This window comes from Hyperolius riggenbachi, chromosome 7 (assembly GCF_040937935.1).
Source record: "Hyperolius riggenbachi isolate aHypRig1 chromosome 7, aHypRig1.pri, whole genome shotgun sequence".
Lineage (NCBI taxonomy): Eukaryota > Metazoa > Chordata > Amphibia > Anura > Hyperoliidae > Hyperolius > Hyperolius riggenbachi.
The window spans coordinates 136256347-136274601 of record NC_090652.1 but is presented as its reverse complement, the minus strand read 5'-3'; the positions used below and the strand labels follow the sequence as shown (position 1 = coordinate 136274601).

Here is an 18255-nt window from a genome sequence, read left to right as displayed (position 1 = left end):
CATTTGACTTGCAAAGCAGAAGGGAGGAGGTGGCACTGCTGTCCTGACTGAGGAAGAATGAGATATGGCCGACTGGCTGAGCAGTTTATTTGTCACAGACTCGAAGCCAGCCAGCCAGCCAGCCAGCGTGTTATTGTGTTGAGCTGCAGCATGTCGTGTCACAGGTTGTTGCTTATGCTCCCTTGCTGACTGAGAACATTAAATGAAGCAGAGTAAATTGTTGGGTGCTGTGTGACAATTCATGGGGAGAAGTGCGGGGGGTGTGCGGGGGAGGGGCACACCTTCACAAGTTTACCTCAGGCAGCAAAAAGCCTAGAACCGTCCCTGGCCTCCCGGCTAACAAAGGAATTTGAAATGCATTTTTAAAGCTGAAATTGTACTGGATCATTTGGAGAGAGGTGAAAAAGTTTTGGCTCTATTTAATGCTGCCTCTGTCCTCATTGAGGATTTCCCACACTTTGGCCCATATGCAATTCACTTTTTCTCCTAAGTTATCTCCTAGGAGATAAATTTCATCTTCTCTTTAAAATAACTTTTCAGCATTTTACAATTGAAAAGGTACCCAAAAATTGGTGAAAAGTTACTTTCAAAATTATTTTGAGTACCGTATTTTCTTGTTTGCTGATGGATTAAAAGGCATTTTATGATGATATGTGAAAATATCACATAGAAGAAAACGCAGGAGAAAAAGTGAATTGCCTGTGGTCTTTTATGTCCCAAGTGCCCCCTGGAACTTTATTGCTTTAATATAGAAGGAACATACTACAGTATGTTCACGCCTAGTGCTCCCAACCTATGCTAGACATCACACTTTGCCAGTATCACATTTTTGGTTTTCATCTCCTTCCCTCAGCAATAGAGTTGGGCCGAACGGTTCGCCTGCGAACTTCAGTGGTTCGCGTTCGCGTCCCGCAGGCGAAGTTTTGCGGAAGTTCGGTTCACCCCATAATGCACCATGAGGGTCAACTTTGACCCTCTACATCACAGTCAGCAGGCCCAGTGTAGCCAATTAGGCTACACTAGCCCCTGGAGCCACTCCCCCCCCTAATAAAAGGCAGGCAGCGGCGGCCATTACGCTCACTCGTGTGCCTGCATTAGTAAGAGTAGGGCGAGCTGCTGCAGACTGTCTCTCATAGGGAAAGATTAGTTAGGCTTAGCTTGTTCCTTCTTGGCTGCATACCTGTTCTGTTCAGTGAGCCCACCATACCTGTTCTGTTCAGTGAACCCACCGCTGCATACCTGTTCAGTGAACCTGCCACTGCATACCTGTTCTGTGAACCCACCACTGCATACCTGTTCAGTGAACCCAAGACTGCATACCTGTTCAGTGAACCCACCACTGCATACCTGTTCAGTGAACCCACCACTGCATACCTGTTCAGTGAACCTGCCACTGCATACCTATTCAGTGAACCTGCCACTGCATACTTGTACTGTTCTGTGAATCCGCCACTGCATACCTGTTCTGTTCAGTGAACCCGCCACTGCATTCCTGTTCAGTGAACCTGCCACTGCATACCTGTTCTGTGAACCCGCCACTGTATACCTGTTCTGTTCAGTGAACCCGCCACTGTATACCTGTTCAGTGAACCTGCCACTGCATACCTGTTCTGTGAACCCACCACTGCATACCTGTTGTGTTCAGTGAACCCGCCACTGTATACCTGTTCTGTTCAGTGAACCTGCCACTGTATACCTGTTCAGTTAACCCGCCACTGCATACCTGTTGTGTTCAGTGAACCCGCCACTGTATACCTGTTCTGTTCAGTGAACCTGCCACTGTATACCTGTTCTGTTCAGTGAACCCGCCACTGTATACCTGTTCTGTTCAGTGAACCTGCCACTGTATACCTGTTCAGTGAACCCGCCACTGCATACCTGTTGTGTTCAGTGAACCTGCCACTGTATACCTGTTCAGTGAACCTGCCACTGCATACCTGTACAGCAATGTGATTTCTGCCCTTAAAACGCTGCTTTGCGTCAAATCCAGATTTTTCCCGGGGACTTTTGGCGTGTATCCCACTCCGCCATGCCCCCCTCCAGGTGTTAGACCCCTTGAAACATCTTTTCCATCACTTTTGTGGGCAGCAGAATTTTTATTTTTTTCAAAGTTCGCATCCCCATTGAAGTCTATTGCGGTTCGCGAACTTTAACGCGAACCGAACCTTCCACAGAAGTTCGCGAACCTAAAATCAGAGGTTCGGCCCAACTCTACTCAGCAATACCTATCAGCAGCCACAATTCCAGTCAGAGCCATTTTCCACTAGCGCGTTTGCGCTGGCTTAATTGGAAAGTCGCAAACCGCTAGCGATTTTACAATCGCTACGGTTTGCTTTTTAACATAGGAATCGCGGTAGGTCATTTCCACTACCGCGATTCGTTTTTTACAGGAACGCGAACGCGCGGCGGAACGATTATTGCCGCGATTTTGCTATGCAGTGCATAGCATAGCAAAATCGCGACCGCAAACGTCGGGAAATCGCCGCAAATTTTTGTACTTTGGCGATTCAGCAATCGCTAGCGTTCAGCGTGAACGCTAGCGACTGCTAGTGGAAAAGGGCCCTAAGTGATCAGTGGGCACTACAGAGGGTTCTAGAAAGATAAGCAAACTAGAAGGTTTGGATACATTTTGGATAGACTAAGATAAGATAGCTGGAACTGAAAGGAAGAACACAATATAGGGCGCATGGAAAGGTGGGGACATACTAAAGGAGCACTGGAAAGCTGCAACAAACTATGAGCAACACATTTAATAATATTATTATCCTTTAATACAAAAACTAGCAGCTCCTCTACCCCGGCTGAAGGGTGTAACTGTAGCAACAAGAAGAAAGTAGGAGGAGCGCTCCATAGTGTATCAAAACTTTTAATAAAAGTCACGCAATGATTAAAAACACTTACTCTAAAGTGATGAAAAACAAGCATATCTTGGGTAAAAACCCAAACCAATGACCCTGGATGACAGCCTGTTCCTCCAGCAGTGGGGGTGGTCCTGGATGGTAGTGGACCGTAGGTGCCTCTCCTTTGGTCGATTTGTGTGCAGTAACTTCGCAACGCGTTTCGGCGTATCCACGCCTTTGTCAAGCGAGTTACTGCCATGCACACAAGGATTTAAATACCTGATTATAACAGGAAATTGGTAGTGTGAACCTGATGGTTGCCTTGGCAACCATTAGTTACACTCCCGGTTCACCAATATACCTAGAAAAAGACATTGTACTTATATGCATAATAATGCGTAGAAACAATAGGCGGAGTAGTGTCAATACCTATAATATTAAAAAATACATAAAATGTATAAATTATAAAAGACCCTTCTATCTTACCGGGCAGTAGTTTATGCCTCCCCCTCCCCCCCTTTCAGGCATTCAAACGATCCTATTATAGGACACCTTGCCGCCATTGCAATAAGGAAAACTTTACAGAGCTCCTACAGTCCGATTGCCATTACTTACATCTACAGATGGGTGAGTAGCAACTAACAGACTCCGTGACTTACGGCTCCCCATTGGTTCTCTCAAATCTGATGTCATGAGCCCTCAGGGCATGAACTACTGCCCAGTAAGATTGAAGGGTCTTTTATAATTTATACATTTTATGTATTTTTTAATATTATAGGTATTGACGCTCCTCCACATATTGTTTCTATGCATTATTATGCATATAAGTACAATGTCCTTTTTTAGGTATATTGGTGAACCGGAAGTGTAACTAATGGTTGCCAAGGCAACCATCAGGTTCACACTACCAATTTCCTGTTATCATCAGGTATTTAAATGCTTGTGTGCATGGCAGTAACTCGCTTGACAAAGGCGTGGATACGCCGAAACACGTTGCAAAGTTACTGCACACATTGACCAAAGGAGAGGCACCCACGGTCCACTATCGTCCAGGACCACCCCCACTGCTGGCCACAGAGGAGGAACAGGCTGCCATCCAGCGTCATTGGTTTGGGTTTGTACCCAAGATATGCTAGTTTTTCATCACTTTAGAGTAAGTGGTTTTAATCATTGCGTGACTTTTATTAAAAGTTTTAATACACATTTAATGTATTGGCACACTAAATTTGTTGCTAGGTGCACACTCATTTTTACTCACTCCATCCCCTCTCAGAATGAAATTCTGCTTATGCTTTTGTCTGTATACTACATGCTTGTTTCTGGGTGTGTATATCAGCAAGTACTTAAAGAGACTATAACGTCTAAAACACACATAGCATGAAAAGTTATCACTACTTTCCAAGTATTTCCTGCCCCCTCCTGCCTCCTCCTGCCACTCCCTTCCTCCTCCTGCCTCCTCCTGCACCCTCCTGCCCCCTCCTACCTCCTCCTGCCCTCTCCTGACTCCTCATGCCTCCTCCTGCCCCCTCCTGCCTCCTCCTGCCCCTCCCAGCCCCCTCATGTCTCCTCCTGCCCCCTCCTACCTACTCCTGCTCCTCCCTGCCTCCTCCTGCCCCTTCCTGCCCCACAAATCATCCTCCTGCCTCCTCCTGCCCCCTCCTGCCTCCTCTTGCCCCTCCTTCCTGCTGCCCCCTCCTGCCCCTCCATGTCACCTCCTACCCCCTCCTGCCCATCCTGCCTCCTACTGCCCCCTGTCTTCCTCCTGCCACCTCCTGCATCCGCCTGCCCCCTCCTGCCTCCTCCAGCACCCTCATGCCCCCTCCTTCCTACTCTTGCCCTCTCTTGCCCCCTCCTGCCCCTCCGTGTCTCCTCCTGCCCCTCCTGCCCCCTCCTCCTTCCTCCTTCCTCCTCCTGCCCCTCCATGTCCCCTCCTGCCCCCTCCTAGCCCCTCCTGCCTCCTCCTGCCACTCCCTTCCTCCTCCTGCCCCTCCTGCCTCCTCCTGCACCCTCCCAACCCCTCCGAACTCCTCCTGCCCCCTCCTGTCTTCTCCTGCCTACTCCTGCCCCTCCCTGCCTCCTCCTGCCCCTCCCTGCCTCCTCTTGCCCCTTCCTGCCCCACCCAGCATCCTCCTGCCTCCTCCCACCCCTCCTTCTTCCTGCTGCCCCCTCCTGCCTCCTCCTGCCCCTCCATGTCACCTCCTGCCCCCACCTACCCCCTCCTGCCTCTCCTGCCTCCTACTGCCCCCTTCGTCTTCCTCCTGCCACCTCCTGCATCCGCCTGTCCCCTCCTGCCTCCTCCAGCACCCTCATGCCCCCTCTTTCCTACTCCTGCCTCCTCTTGCCCCCTCCTGCCCCTCTGTGTCTCCTCCTGCGTCCTCCTGCCCCTCCTGCTTTCTACTGCCCCCTCCAGCCTCCTCCTGCCTTCTCCTTCCCCTTCCTGCCCCTCCTGTCCCTTCCTGACCCCTCATGCCCCCTACTGCCCCCTCCTGCCTACTCCTGCCCCTCCCAGCTCCCTCCTGCCCCCTCCTGGCTCCTCCTGCCACTCCCTTCCTCCTCCTGCACCCTCCTGCCCCCTCCTACCTCCTCCTGCCCTCTCCTGACTCCTCATGCCTCCTCCTGCCCCCTCTTGCCCCCTCCTGCCTCCTCTTGCCCCTCCCAGCCCCCTCCTGCCCCCTCATGTCTCCTCCTGCCCCCTCCTACCTACTCCTGCCCCTCCCTGCCTCCTCCTGCCCCTTCCTGCCCCACAAATCATCCTCCTGCCTCCTCCAGCCTCCTCTTGCCCCTCCTTCTTCCTGCTGCCCCCTCCTGCCCCTCCATGTCACCTCTTACCCCCTCCCGCCCATCCGGCCTCCTATTGCCCCCTGTCTTCCTCCTGCCACCTCCTGCACCTGCCTGCCCCCTGCTGCCTCCTCCAGCACCCTCATGCCCCCTCTTACCTACTCTTGCCCTTTCTTGCCCCCTCCTGCCCCTCCGTGTCTCCTCCTGCCTCCTCCTGACCCTCCTGCCTCCTCCTGCCCCCTCCTCCTTCCTCCTGCCTCCTCCTGCCCCTCCATGTCCCCTCCTGCCCCCTCAAAGCCCCTCCTGCCTCCTCCTGCCACTCCCTTCCTCCTCCTGCCCCTCCTGCCTCCTCCTGCACCCTCCTGACCCCTCCGACCTCCTCCTGCCCCCTCCTGTCTTCTCCTGCCCCCTCCTGCCTACTCCTGCCCCTCCCTGCCTCCTCCTGCCCCTCCCTGCCTCCTCTTGCCCCTTCCTGCCCCACCCAGCATCCTCCTGCCTACTCCCGCCCCTCCTTCTTCCTGCTGCCCCCTCCTGCCTCCTCCTGCCCCTCCATGTCACCTCCTGCCCATCCTACACCCTCCTGCCTCTCCTGCCTCCTACTGCCCCCTCCGTCTTCCTGCTGCCACCTCCTGCATCCGCCTGTCCCCTCCTGCCTCCTCCAGCACCCTCATGCCCCCTCCTTCCTACTCCTGCCTCCTCTTGCCCCCTCCTGCCCCTCTGTGTCTCCTCCTGCGTCCTCCTGCCCCTCCCGGCCTCCAACTGCCCCCTACTGCCTCCTCCTGCCCCCACCTGCATCCTCCTGCCCATCCCTGCCTCCTCCTGCCTTCCCCAGGCCCCTCCTGCCTCCTCCTGCACCCTCGTGCCCCCTACTGCCCCCTCCTGCCTACTCCTGCCCCTCCATGCCCCCTCCTGCCTCCTCCTGCCTCTCCTTCCTCCTCCTGCCCCCTCCTTCTTCCTCCTGCCTCCTCCTGCCCCCTCCTGCCCCCTCCTGCCACCTCGTGCCCCCTCCTGCCTCCTCCTGACCCCTCCTGTCTCCTCCTGACCTCTCATGCCTACTCCTGCTCCCCCCTGCCTCCATTCGTCCCTCCCTGCCTCCTCCTGCCTCCTCCTGCCTCCTCCTGCCCCCACCTGCCCATTCCTGCCTCCTGCTGCCTTTTCCAGCCCCCTCCTGCCCCCTCCTACCTCTTCCTGCCCTCTCCTTCCTCCTCCTTCACCCTCATGCCCCCTCTTTCCTCCTAATGCCCCCTCTTGCCCCCTACTGCCCCCTTCTGCTCCCTCCTGCCCCCTCCTGCCTCCTCCTGCCTTCTCCTTCCCCTTCCCGCCCCCTCCTGCCCCCTCCTGTCCCTTCCTTCCTCCTTTCATCCCTCCCTGCCTCCTCCTCCCCCCTCCTTCCTCCTGCCCCTCCCAGCCCCTTCCTGCCTCCTCCTGCCCCTCCTTGCCTCCGCATGCCCCTCCCTGCCTCCTCCTGCCTCCTCCTGCCCCCTCCTTCTTCCTGTTGCCCCCTCCTGCCTCCTCCTGCCCCTCCATGTCACCTCCTGCCCCTCCTACCCCCTCCTTCCCCTCCTGCCTCCTGCCCCCTCCGTCTTCCTCCTGCCACCTCCTGCCTCCTCCTGCATCCCCCTGTTCCCTCCTGCCTCCGCCTTTCTCCTCCTGCACCCTCATGCCCCCTCCTGCCCCTCCGTGTCTCCTCCTGCGTTCTCCTGCCCCTACCAGCCTCCACCTGCCCCCTCCTTCTTCCTCCTTCCCCCTCCTGCCTCCTCCTGCCCCTCCTGCCTCCTCCTTTCCCTCCTTCCTCCTCCTGCCCCCTCCTACCTCCTTCTGCCCCCTCCTGCCTCCTCATGCCTCCTCCTGCCCCCTCCTGTCCCTCCTGCCGCCTCGTGACCCTCCCAGCCCCCTCCTGCCTTCTCCTGCTCCCTCCTGTCTCCTCCTTCCCCCTCCTGCCCCTCCCTGTTTCCTCCTGCCCCCTCCTGCCTCCTCCTGCCCCCTCCTGTCTCCTCCCGCCCCTCCTTCCTCCTCCAACCTCCTCCAGCCCCCTCCTTCTTCCTGTTGCCCCCTCCTGCCTCCTCCTGCCCCTCCATGTCACCTCCTGCCCCCTCCTACCCCCTCTTTCCCCTCCTGCCTCCTCCTGCCCCCTCCGTCTTCCTCCTGCCACCTCCTGCCTCCTCCTGCATCCCCCTGTTCCCTCCTGCCTCCTCCTTTCTCCTCCTGCACCCTCATGCCCCCTCCTGCCCCCTCCTGCCCCTCCGTGTCTCCTCCTGCGTTCTCCTGCCCCTACCGGCCTCCACCTGCCCCCTACTGCCCCCTCCTGCCTCCTCCTGCCCCCACCTGCCTCCTCCTGCCCATCCCTGCCTCCTCCTGCCCCCTCCTTCTTTCTCCTGCCTCCTCCTGCCCCTCCATGTCCCCTCCTGCCCCCTCCTGCGTCCTCCTGCCCCTCCCTTCCTCCTACTGCCCCTCCTGCCTCCTCCTGCCCCTCCATGTCCCCTCCTGTCCCCTCCTACCCCCTCCTGCGTCCTCCTGCCCCTCCCTTCCTCCTACTGCCCCTCCTGCCTCCTCCTGCCCCCTCCTACCTCCCCCTGCCCTTCCCTGCCTCCTCCTGCCCTTCCCTGCCTCCTCCTGCCCCTCCCTGCCCCTTCCTGCATCCTCCTGCCCCCTCCTGCCTCCTCCCGCCCCTCCTTTCTCCTCCTGCCTGCTCCTGCCCCCTCCTTCTTCCTGCTGCCCCCTCCTGCCTCCTCCTGCCCCTCCATGTCACCTCCTGCCGCCTCCTACCCCCTCCTGCCCCTCCTGCCTCCTCCTGCCCCCTTAGCCTTCCTCCTGCCACCTCCTGCCCCCTCATGCATCCTCCTGTCCCCTCTACCTCCATTTGTTTCTCCCTGCCTCCTCCTGCCTCCTCCTGCCCCCTCCTGCCTTCTCCTTCCCCTTCCCGAACCCTCCTGCCCCCTCCTGTCCCTTCCTTCCTCCTTTTGTCCCTCCCTGCCTCCTCCTTCCCCCTCCTTCCTCCTCCTGCCCCTCCTGCCCCCTCCTACCCCCTCCTGCCCCTCCTGCCCCCTCCTGCCCCCCCTGCCTCCTCCTGCCCCCTCCTGCCTCCTCCTGCCCCTCCTGTCTCCTCCTGACCTCTCCTGCCTACTCCTGCCCCTCCCTGCCTCCTTCTGCCCCTCCCTGCATCCTCCTACCTCCTCTTGCCCCCTCCTGCCTCCTACTGCCCCTCCTTCCTCCTCCTGCCTCCTCCTGCCCCCTCCTTCTTCCTGCTGCCCCCTCCTGCCTCCTCCTGCCCCTCCATGTCACCACCTGCCCCCTTCTACCCCCTCCTTCTCCTCCTGCCTCCTCTTGCCCCCTCCGTCTTCCTCCTGCCACCACCTGCCTCCTCCTGTATCCTCCTGCCCCCCTGCCTCCATTCGTCCCTCCTTGCCTCCTCCTGCTTCCTCCTGCCCCCACCTGCCTCCTCCTGCCCATTCCTGCCTTTTCCAGCCCCCTCCTGCCCCCTCCTTACCTCCTCCTGCCCTCTCCTTCCTCCTCCTTCACCCTCATGCCCCCTCTTTCCTCCTAATGCCCCCTCTTGCCCCCTACTGCCCCCTTCTGCTCCCTCCTGCCCCCTCCTGCCTTCTCCTTCCCCTTCCCGCCCCCTCCTGCCCCCTCCTGTCCCTTCCTTCCTCCTTTCATCCCTCCCTGCCTCCTCCTCCCCCCTCCTTCCTCCTCCTGCCCCTCCCAGCCCCTTCCTGCCTCCTCCTGCCCCTCCTTGCCTCCTCATGCCCATCCCTGCCTCCTCTTGCCTCCTCCTGCCCCCTCCTTCTTCCTGTTGCCCCCTCCTGCCTCCTCCTGCCCCTCCATGTCACCTCCTGCCCCTCCTACCCCCTCCTTCCCCTACTGCCTCCTGCCCCCTCCGTCTTCCTCCTGCCACCTCCTGCCTCCTTCTGCATCCCCCTGTTCCCTCCTGCCTCCTCCTTTCTCCTCCTGCACCCTCATGCCCCTCCTGCCCCACCGTGTCTCCTCCTGCGTTCTCCTGCCCCTACCAGCCTCCACCTGCCCCCTCCTTTTTCCTCCTTCCTCCTCCTGCCCCTCCATGTCCCCTCCTGCCCCCTCCTTTCCCCTCCTGCCCCTCCTGCCTCCTCCTGCCCCTCCCTTCCTCCTCCTTTCCCTCCTTCCTCCTCCTGCACCCTCCTGCCCCCTCCTACCTCCTTCTGCCCCCTCCTGCCTCCTCATGCCTCCTCCTGCCCCTCCTGCCGCCTCGTGACCCTCCCAGCCCCCTCCTGCCTTCTCCTGCCCCCTTCTTTCTCCTCCTTCCCCCTCCTGCCTACTCCTGCCCCTCCCTGCCTCCTCCTGCCCCCTCCTGCCTCCTCCTGCCCCCTCCTGTCTCCTCCCGCCCCTCCTTCCTCCTCCAGCCTCCTCCTGCCCCCTCCTTCTTCCTGTTGCCCCCTCCTGCCCCCTCCTGCCCCTCCATGTCACCTCCTGCCCCCTCGCACCCCCTCTTTCCCCTCCTGCCTCCTCCTGCCCCCTCCGTCTTCCTCCTGTCACCTCCTGCCTCCTCCTGCATCCCCCTGTTCCCCCCTGCCTCCTCCTTTCTCCTCCTGCACCCTCATGCCACCTCCTGCTCCCTCCTGCCCCTCCGTGTCTCCTCCTGCGTTCTCCTGCCCCTACCGGCCTCCACCTGCCCCCTACTGCCGCCTCCTGCCTCCTCCTGCCCCCACCTGCCTCCTCCTGCCCATCCCTGCCTCCTCCTGCCTCCTCCTGCCTCCTCCTGCCCCCTCCTTCTTTCTCCTGCCTCCTCCTGCCCCTCCATGTCCCCTCCTACCCCCTCCTGCATCCTCCTGCCCCTCCCTTCCTCCTACTGCCCCTCCTGCCTCCTCCTGCCCCTCCATGTCCCCTCCTGTCCCCTCCTGCGTCCTCCTGCGTCCTCCTGCCCCTCCCTTCCTCCTACTGCCCCTCCTGCCTCCTCCTGCCCCCTCCTACCTCCCCCTGCCCTTCCCTGCCTCCTCCTGCCCCTCCCTGCCTCCTCCTGCCCCTCCCTGCGCCTTCCTGCATCCTCCTGCCCCCTCCTGCCTCCTCCCGCCACTCCTTTCTCCTCCTGCCTGCTCCTGCCCCCTCCTTCTTCCTGCTGCCCCCTCCTGTTCTCCCCAAGAGCCCACAAGTGACTTCTGGTGTGTAGCTCAGCCCGCTTGAAGACAATTGCTGGGGCGGTTCTGTGGCACTTTCTGTTTTTAATACAGAGAGTGCCATGGCACTCATCTGCAAGGGGGCGTGGCTATGCACCGGAAGTTTGCATAACTTTTTATGCTAAATGAATATGTGCAATGTGTGTTTTAGACTTTATAGTTTCTTTAACCCAAATAATCAGCATGACAACCAGGCCACTAGCATTTTAGACAGCTATATCAATGGTAACTGCCACAGTAACCCCAGTTTAGGTTTCCTTGCCATAATCCAAAATAACAATTCACCCAAATTTGTGATTTATTGAACAAGAATACAGTTCAACTCTTACTTGTGTACTTTAGCTGCAGATGTTCTGTAACATGGCAGATTATATAGGAAGACTTTTCTAATGATTTTCTACTGATTGACTGCTCCAGTTGTTTATACCCTTACATAATTACACTGCTCAGTGCTGCGTATCAGAATTTCTATATAAAAACACATGCATAAATAATGCCTTCTCAGGCTCGGAACATATTGAGTAGGTCATAATTATCCCACACACTGAATATTATCTTCATTGCACAGCCTGTTATAGCTATAATTCTTGTTACATAGCTGGTTAGCACTCATAAATGTTCTGATTACTGTACTCTCTCTTGTGTCTCATTCATCTTCAGTTTCAAAGATCATATGAATATTCCCCCCCATTTCGTTTTGGTACTGTCCCAAATGGAAGCACTGAAAGGAACATAAGAAATAACTATCCTGAAATGCATCAGTATATGGTGAAATTTAACCAGAAAGGGGTGCAGGATGCCTTGGTCAGTCTAAAGACTGGGTGAGTGTTATACCTTTTCTGAATTTCATATATATTTTCTGTACACAGCATGCTTAAAGTGATGTTGAAGCGAAAAAAACAAACAAACCCTTATGATATAATTAATTGCATGTGTAGTATGGATAATTCATAGAACATTAGTAGCAAAGAAAACAGTCTCATATTTTTATTTTCAGTTATTCGCTTTATTTTTATAACATTGCATCATTCTCTAATATTTGCAGTTTATAAACTACACGCTGTAATTTAACCTCCTCAGCGGTATCCTGATTCAGGCACGGGACGGAAATACTCAGTTTAAAGTGGTAATCCTGTGCCTGAGTGAGTTATATTCAGGGGCTGCTGCAGATCTCTTTCTGGTGTGTTTTTTTTTCTTGTTTTTAGGGTCTAAAAGCTCGTGAAAAAAATTCACACCTTTTAGATCCTGAATCTAGAAATAATCATAATGCCAGGGAGGTTAAACTATGAAACAGTGCAGAGCTAATGATCCTTCAAACGTTCCTGCAGTAAAACCTTAAAGGACAACTGAAGAGAGAGGTATATGGAGGCTGCCATGTTTATTTCCTTTTAAGCAATACCAGTTGCCTGGCAGCCCTGCTGATCCTCTGCCTCTAAAACTATTAGCCATAGGCCCTGAACAAGCATGCGGCAGATCAGGTGTTTCAGACTTTATAGTCAGATCTGACAAGACTAACTGCATGCTTGTTTCTGGTGTTATTCAGATACTACTGCAGAGAAATAGACCAGCAGGGCTGCCAGGCAACTGGTATTGATTAAAATGAAATAAATATGGCAGCATCTGTAAACTTGTTACTTCAGTTCCCCTTTAAAGAAATAAGAAACAGTGAGAGACAGGTTGAGATAAGTGTTTCAGAAAACAGCACTTTAGCCGACCAAGCTTGGTTGAAGAGCTCAAAGAAGCTTTTTTGCATAGATAGCAACTGAAGTTTCCTAACTCTTCCTGTACTGGAAATATGAGGCTCATATCTGTGCTACTAATGTTTTATTTCTTAGCTGTACTCCACATATAAATCATTGTATCAAAAGTCTATTTGCACTTCAGATTCCCTTTAACTGCCTTATGCCATCAATATTGATTAAATAAAAGTTGGTGTCGTTTTAAGCATAATTATGTATGAGCTGACTACACTAAACTTCATTAACCCTTTGGGGACCGGCCGCTTAACACCGCTTAAGGACCTGGTGTTTTTGCATGGGGTGGGGGGCGCTTTCGGGTGGGAGGGTCAGGCAGCCGGATCCCTCTTAGGGCTTGCTGGGCTGTGTGTCCCCGTATGGCCAGGTGTCCCCGCTGTAGCCGGCAGCCTTTACTCACTTACTTGGCAGCCTTTACTGTGTCATGCCAGCCACAGGACTATATATAACATGAGAATAGGAAGGGTCAGAAGTGCCCATTTCCGATTTCGCAAAAATTCCAATTTCCGTTTCCGGTATTCCGTTTTTCCAATTTCTGATTTTGGGGGAATATTTTATTATTATTATTATTATTATTTTTTATTTTTTTTGCAACACAGTATGCAAAAAAAGGAAAATTAAATGGAAAAACAGAAGTCGGAAAAATGGAAAATCAGTCTTGTGAATGGTCTAAAATTAAAGTTTTGCGGAAAAATTCTGCATTCTCTGATTGGTCCAATGCTTCTGTGATTGGGCTAAAATTTCCGAGTTGTGGTAAACCGGATATCCGCAGAATTCTGATTTCCAATTTCCTTTTTCTGTTTTCTGAATTCTGTTTGGAAATGCGGAAATTTCAATTCCGCAGAATCCGAGTGAGCATCCTTACATGAAAAAGGAAGAATCCTGCCTATATAGCTACACAATTAATGATTATCAAAAATGCATATATTTTATTGGTATAAAAAAGTCAACACATGACACATAACAATCAATTATGGGTCTGTCCAACTGTATCGGGTAGTCAATGTAGAGAAGGAACATTCTGATTTCTTTGATATTTGGAAGTGTCCCCAAGTACCCCTAGATGTTTCATTTTCCTCCTCACCCTGCCAGGCTCTCGTGTAATAATTTAGATCAAAGTACAATATATGCAAACTTTGATCTATCACACAAAGATGGACACCATTACTCCTAGCAAAGGATGGGATTGGCTAAATGAAATGGAGGCTTTAATAGCAAAAGGGAAACACTGAGGTCTTATTTGTTGAACAGTAGAGCAATGGGTTAGTGCACAGACTTGGTGATACCAGTGGTGCTCAGCAGAGCTCGAATATTCGAGCTCTTTTTCAGCTATTCGAGCTCGGTATTCGAGCTCCGAATAGCTGGAGCTATTCGAATGGGCTATTCGAGTGAACTCGAATAGCCCATTCACTATTCGAGCTATTCGAGCTAACAGCGCTATTCGAGCTCGAATACCGAGCTCGAATAGCGTCATAGCCCAGATTGATGTCCTTAGAGCCAATCAGAGGGCTCCCAGGCCCTCTGACGGCAGCCAATCACAGAGGAAGACCCTGGCCAGCCCCTACCCTATAAATAGCGGCCGCCATGTTAGGTGTTTCCGTCCTTGCCTGACTTTGTACAGAGAGAGATCTGCTCCTTTGTGCGTTGGCTTAGCAAGAGCTTTATTGTGGTCAATCACCTAGCGTTTTTGCTCACATACACCTCCTATATACACCTATATTGTTGTTAGTTAGATAGACATTGTATTTTAGTTAGTAGCTTTTGTGTTACATAGAGACAGTTGCTGCAGGCTTACAGCTTTAGGCCTCAGGGCCTGCCTGTGTGGGCAGCTGTTCTCTCCTGTCCTCTCTTAGTTTATTTCTCATCTATACCAGTATTTCTGCTGTCCTTTAGTACTGAGTGATTGTATTTTGTATTGTAGTTATATACTGTAACTGTACTAGGACACTCACTGTCACTGTTTGTTCATAGCTCCTGCGTGTGCGTGCACTCACTGTCTGTAGTGTACACACACTCTATTTCCTTGTGATTACTACTGGTTATTGTAACTGCTAGTTGTACTTCCTGACTGTTACTACTTACTTACTGTACTAGACACTCACTCAGTCACTGTTCATAGGCTAGCTCCTGCGCGTGTTTGCGCGTGCGTGCACTCACTGTCTGTAGTGTACACACACTCTATTTCCTTGTGATTACTACTGATTATTGTAACTGCTAGTTGTACTTCCTGACTGTTACTACTTACTTACTGTACTAGACACTCACTCAGTCACTGTTCATAGGCTAGCTCCTGCGCGTGTTTGCGCGTGCGTGCACTCACTGTCTGTAGTGTACACACACTCTATTTCCTTGTGATTACTACTGATTATTGTAACTGCTAGTTTTACTTCCTGACTGTTACTACTTACTTACTGTACTAGACACTCACTCAGTCACTGTTCATAGGCTAGCTCCTGCGCGTGTTTGCGCGTGCGTGCACTCACTGTCTGTAGTGTACACACACTCTATTTCCTTGTGATTACTACTGATTAGTGTATTTTCTAGTTAGTGTACTAGGGGACACACTCACTGTTCACTGTTCACACTTACTGATTACCGATTTTTGTATTTTGTATTTGTACTGTAATAATCACTTAGCGATCTAATCACTTAGTGATTAGTGTCACCTCACCCAACAACCCACTCCATTAAAGTACCCCACTTTTCACCCGCAGTTTTAAAAAACTTTTGTGTTTACGCCCAAAACATCTAAGATGTCTGGAAGTGGCAGCCAGCGCGGTTTGGGCAAGGGGAAGGGCAGCAAGGGAATCAGGAGGAGAGGGAGCAGCATTGTGGCAAGCCGCGGCCGTGCCACCATGCACAGTTCCGCAGCAGCAGCAGCAGCGTCAGTGGCTAACATTCCTCCTATAGCCACTGGCCGTGGACGCCTTGGGCGCCGCCCAGCAGGAGCATCTGCAACTCACGCTGCAGAGACACAGCAGCAGCAGCGTGTAGCACCTGCTCCAATTTTCCTCCAGCCGGGTCGGAAACGTCCCATTGAGGAAAAGGATGCAGACACTGTGGTGCTACTGATGACGGAGGATGAGCAGCCCGCCATCAGCTCTGCATCCGAGGCCTCCACCCTCACCACCACCACCCCTGTTCGCAGCAGCCGCCCAGCAGGGCCTGGGGAGGAGGCCAGTTCACCGTCAGTCGCCGACCTGTCACTCAGCACTCTTTTGACCCCAGGCATGATGCGTCAATTGTCTGCTGTTGTTGGCGATTTGGAGGAGGAGATGCTGATGGGCACTTTGGGGGATGAGGGATTGGACAGCAAGACTGTGGCGACAGTCAAGCAGCCCATCCATGCATCAGGAGAGGAGTTTGGGGGGTCATCATCCCAGCAGGACATGTTTCAGGAGGGGGAGGATGATGATGACACGGTGACAGACAGAGACTGGGTGCCACCAGCTCCAGGGGATGTCGTCATCAGCAGCTCTGAGGAGGAGGAGGAGGATGCGCTTGTGGGCCTTGCAAGGAGGCGCATCATTGCAAGCATTGGCAGCAGTAGGCAGGTCCCACAGCCTGCTGGTGTCTCAGGCTCAGCAGCAGCAGCATCTGCCAGTACCACCACCAGCTGCACCCAAGCCCCCCCCCCCCAACCACCCCAGGGAGACAGGCAGCAGCGGTTCCATGCCCTAGGGGGTTGTTTTTGTCACCAATCTGGCGCTTTTTCACCATGCCCACTGTGGACAGCAAGTACGCCACTTGCAACCACTGTCAGCGGAAGTTGAGCAGAGGTGCAGACCCCTTAAAGTTCAGCACCAGCTCGCTCATCAACCACCTTGCTGCGAAACATTTCCACCAGCATGAGGAGTTCCAGAGGCTGAAGGCATCTGGTGCTGGCAGTGGCACCACACCCATCACTGCACAGCCTTCAGCAGCAGCAGCAACAGCAGCCACCCGCCCTCCTGCTCCTCCAGCAGCACCAGCAGGAGTGCGGAAACGCACTGCTCCTCCCCCCTCTGCAACTCCTGCCGCCGACACTGAGGCCTGTTCTGGCAGCCAGTCCTCAGTGGCCTCCTCTGCTGTGTCTGCTGATTCCCGTGCCAGCAAAAGGCCACGCCAGAGCCTTTTGAGCGAGTCCTTCCAGGGGGTGGTTAGGGCTCTGCCTCCCAGCAGCCGTCGCGTGCGGCAGCTGAACGGCTTGCTGGCACGGGCCATGTGCTCCCAACTCCTGCCGTACACGCTCGTGCAGGAGGGGAGCAACATGCGTGCGCTGCTTGCTTGTGCAGCCCCAGACTGGCAGCTCCCCAGCAGACACTTCTTCGCCCGCAAGGCCATTCCTGCACTGCACCGCTTTGTGATGGCCAATGTGGAGCGAGGGCTGGAGCACGCGGTTGGTGAAAGGGTCCACGTCACCATAGACTCCTGGAGCAGCCGCTTCGGGACAGGCCGCTACCTGTCCTTCACTGTCCACTGGGTCAGCTTGGTGGAAGGGGGTGAGGATGGGAGAGCAGCAGCGGGCACAGCAGCAGCAGCAACACAGTGGGTGGTGCCACCCCGCAGGGTCGGGGGAACTGCAGCAGGTTCCTCCGATCCTCTGCCATTCTCCGGCACACCTGGCCAAACCCCCCCGCCTCAGCAGCAGCGTGAAGGCCCGCCACTGCCAAGTGCTGCTGCACTTGGTCAGCCTTGGGAAGACCAAGCTGATGGCAACCCATGTGTTGGCCAAACTCCAGGAGCAGGAGAGGATTTGGATGACCCCCAGAGGCCTCAGAGTCGGAGAGGTGGTGGCCGACAATGGGGCCAATCTGGTTGCCGCAATAGACAGGGGAAACCTGACCCACATCCCCTGTCTTGCCCACGTGCTGAACCTGGTGGTGTAGAAGTTCTTGCGCACCTACCAGGGGATGGGCGAACTGCTGGAAACGGCAAGGAACGTTGTGCGTCACTTCCGGCGCTCGGCTGCAGCCTGTGCGAGCCTGGAAGACGTGCAAAAGGAGCTGGAGCTGCCACGCCATCGGCTGATCCTTGACGTTTCGACTCGCTGGAACTCCACCCTGGCGATGTTGGAGCGCCTGGTTGAACAGAAGCACGCTTTCAACCAGTACCTTGCCCTGGCCACTGTTTCCGCCGCTCAGAGAAGGGACAAGACCAGCAACATCCCGTCCATCGTCCCCGATGATGACTGGAGGCACATGCAGCAGGTGTGCTTAGTGCTGGCTACCTTTCTGCAGGCCACTAACATGGTGAGCAGGGACCATGCTATGGTCTGCGAGTGGGTGCCCCTGGTTTGTCTGCTGAACAGGGCCCTCGATGCTTTGCTGGAACAGGGAGCGGCAGCCTTGGACCAGCAGGAGCGGCAAGCAGCTGCACAGTCCACCTCTGAGGGGAAGGAGGAGGAGGACTTGGTGGAGGTCCCTGACCTTGCTGCTGATGAGGGGGATCAGCACAGTGCAGCTGAGTTGGTGCGGGGGTGGAGAGAGGATGAGGCTGAGGAGGGAGAGGAGGAGGATGAGGACAGCACTGCCGCCGATGTGCCAGCACACGTGGCCCGCCTCTTCCCAATGGCAGCGCACATGCTGACGAGCCTGCGCAAGGACCCCAGGGTGATCCAGATGAAGCAGAGGGAGGACATCTGGATCAGCATGATGTTGGACCCACGCCTCAAGGGGAAGTTGAGCCAGTTCCTGCCGCCTGCAGGAGGAGACCCAGCGCAACAAATAAGGAGCTTGCAGCAGGCCCTTGTTGAGC

The 18255-nt window shown here is 54.8% G+C and overlaps 1 protein-coding gene across 2 annotated transcripts in view; it reads left to right on the top strand.

Moving 5' to 3' along the window:
* Positions 1 to 18255, top strand: part of GRIN2A (glutamate ionotropic receptor NMDA type subunit 2A) — an 880817-nt gene that overhangs the window by 745036 nt on the left and 117526 nt on the right. For both annotated transcript variants that reach the window (XM_068244672.1, XM_068244673.1), the window contains one exon: positions 11426 to 11586. In XM_068244672.1, the coding sequence (XP_068100773.1) occupies positions 11426 to 11586 (161 nt within the window). The remainder of the gene's footprint in view (positions 1 to 11425; positions 11587 to 18255) is intronic.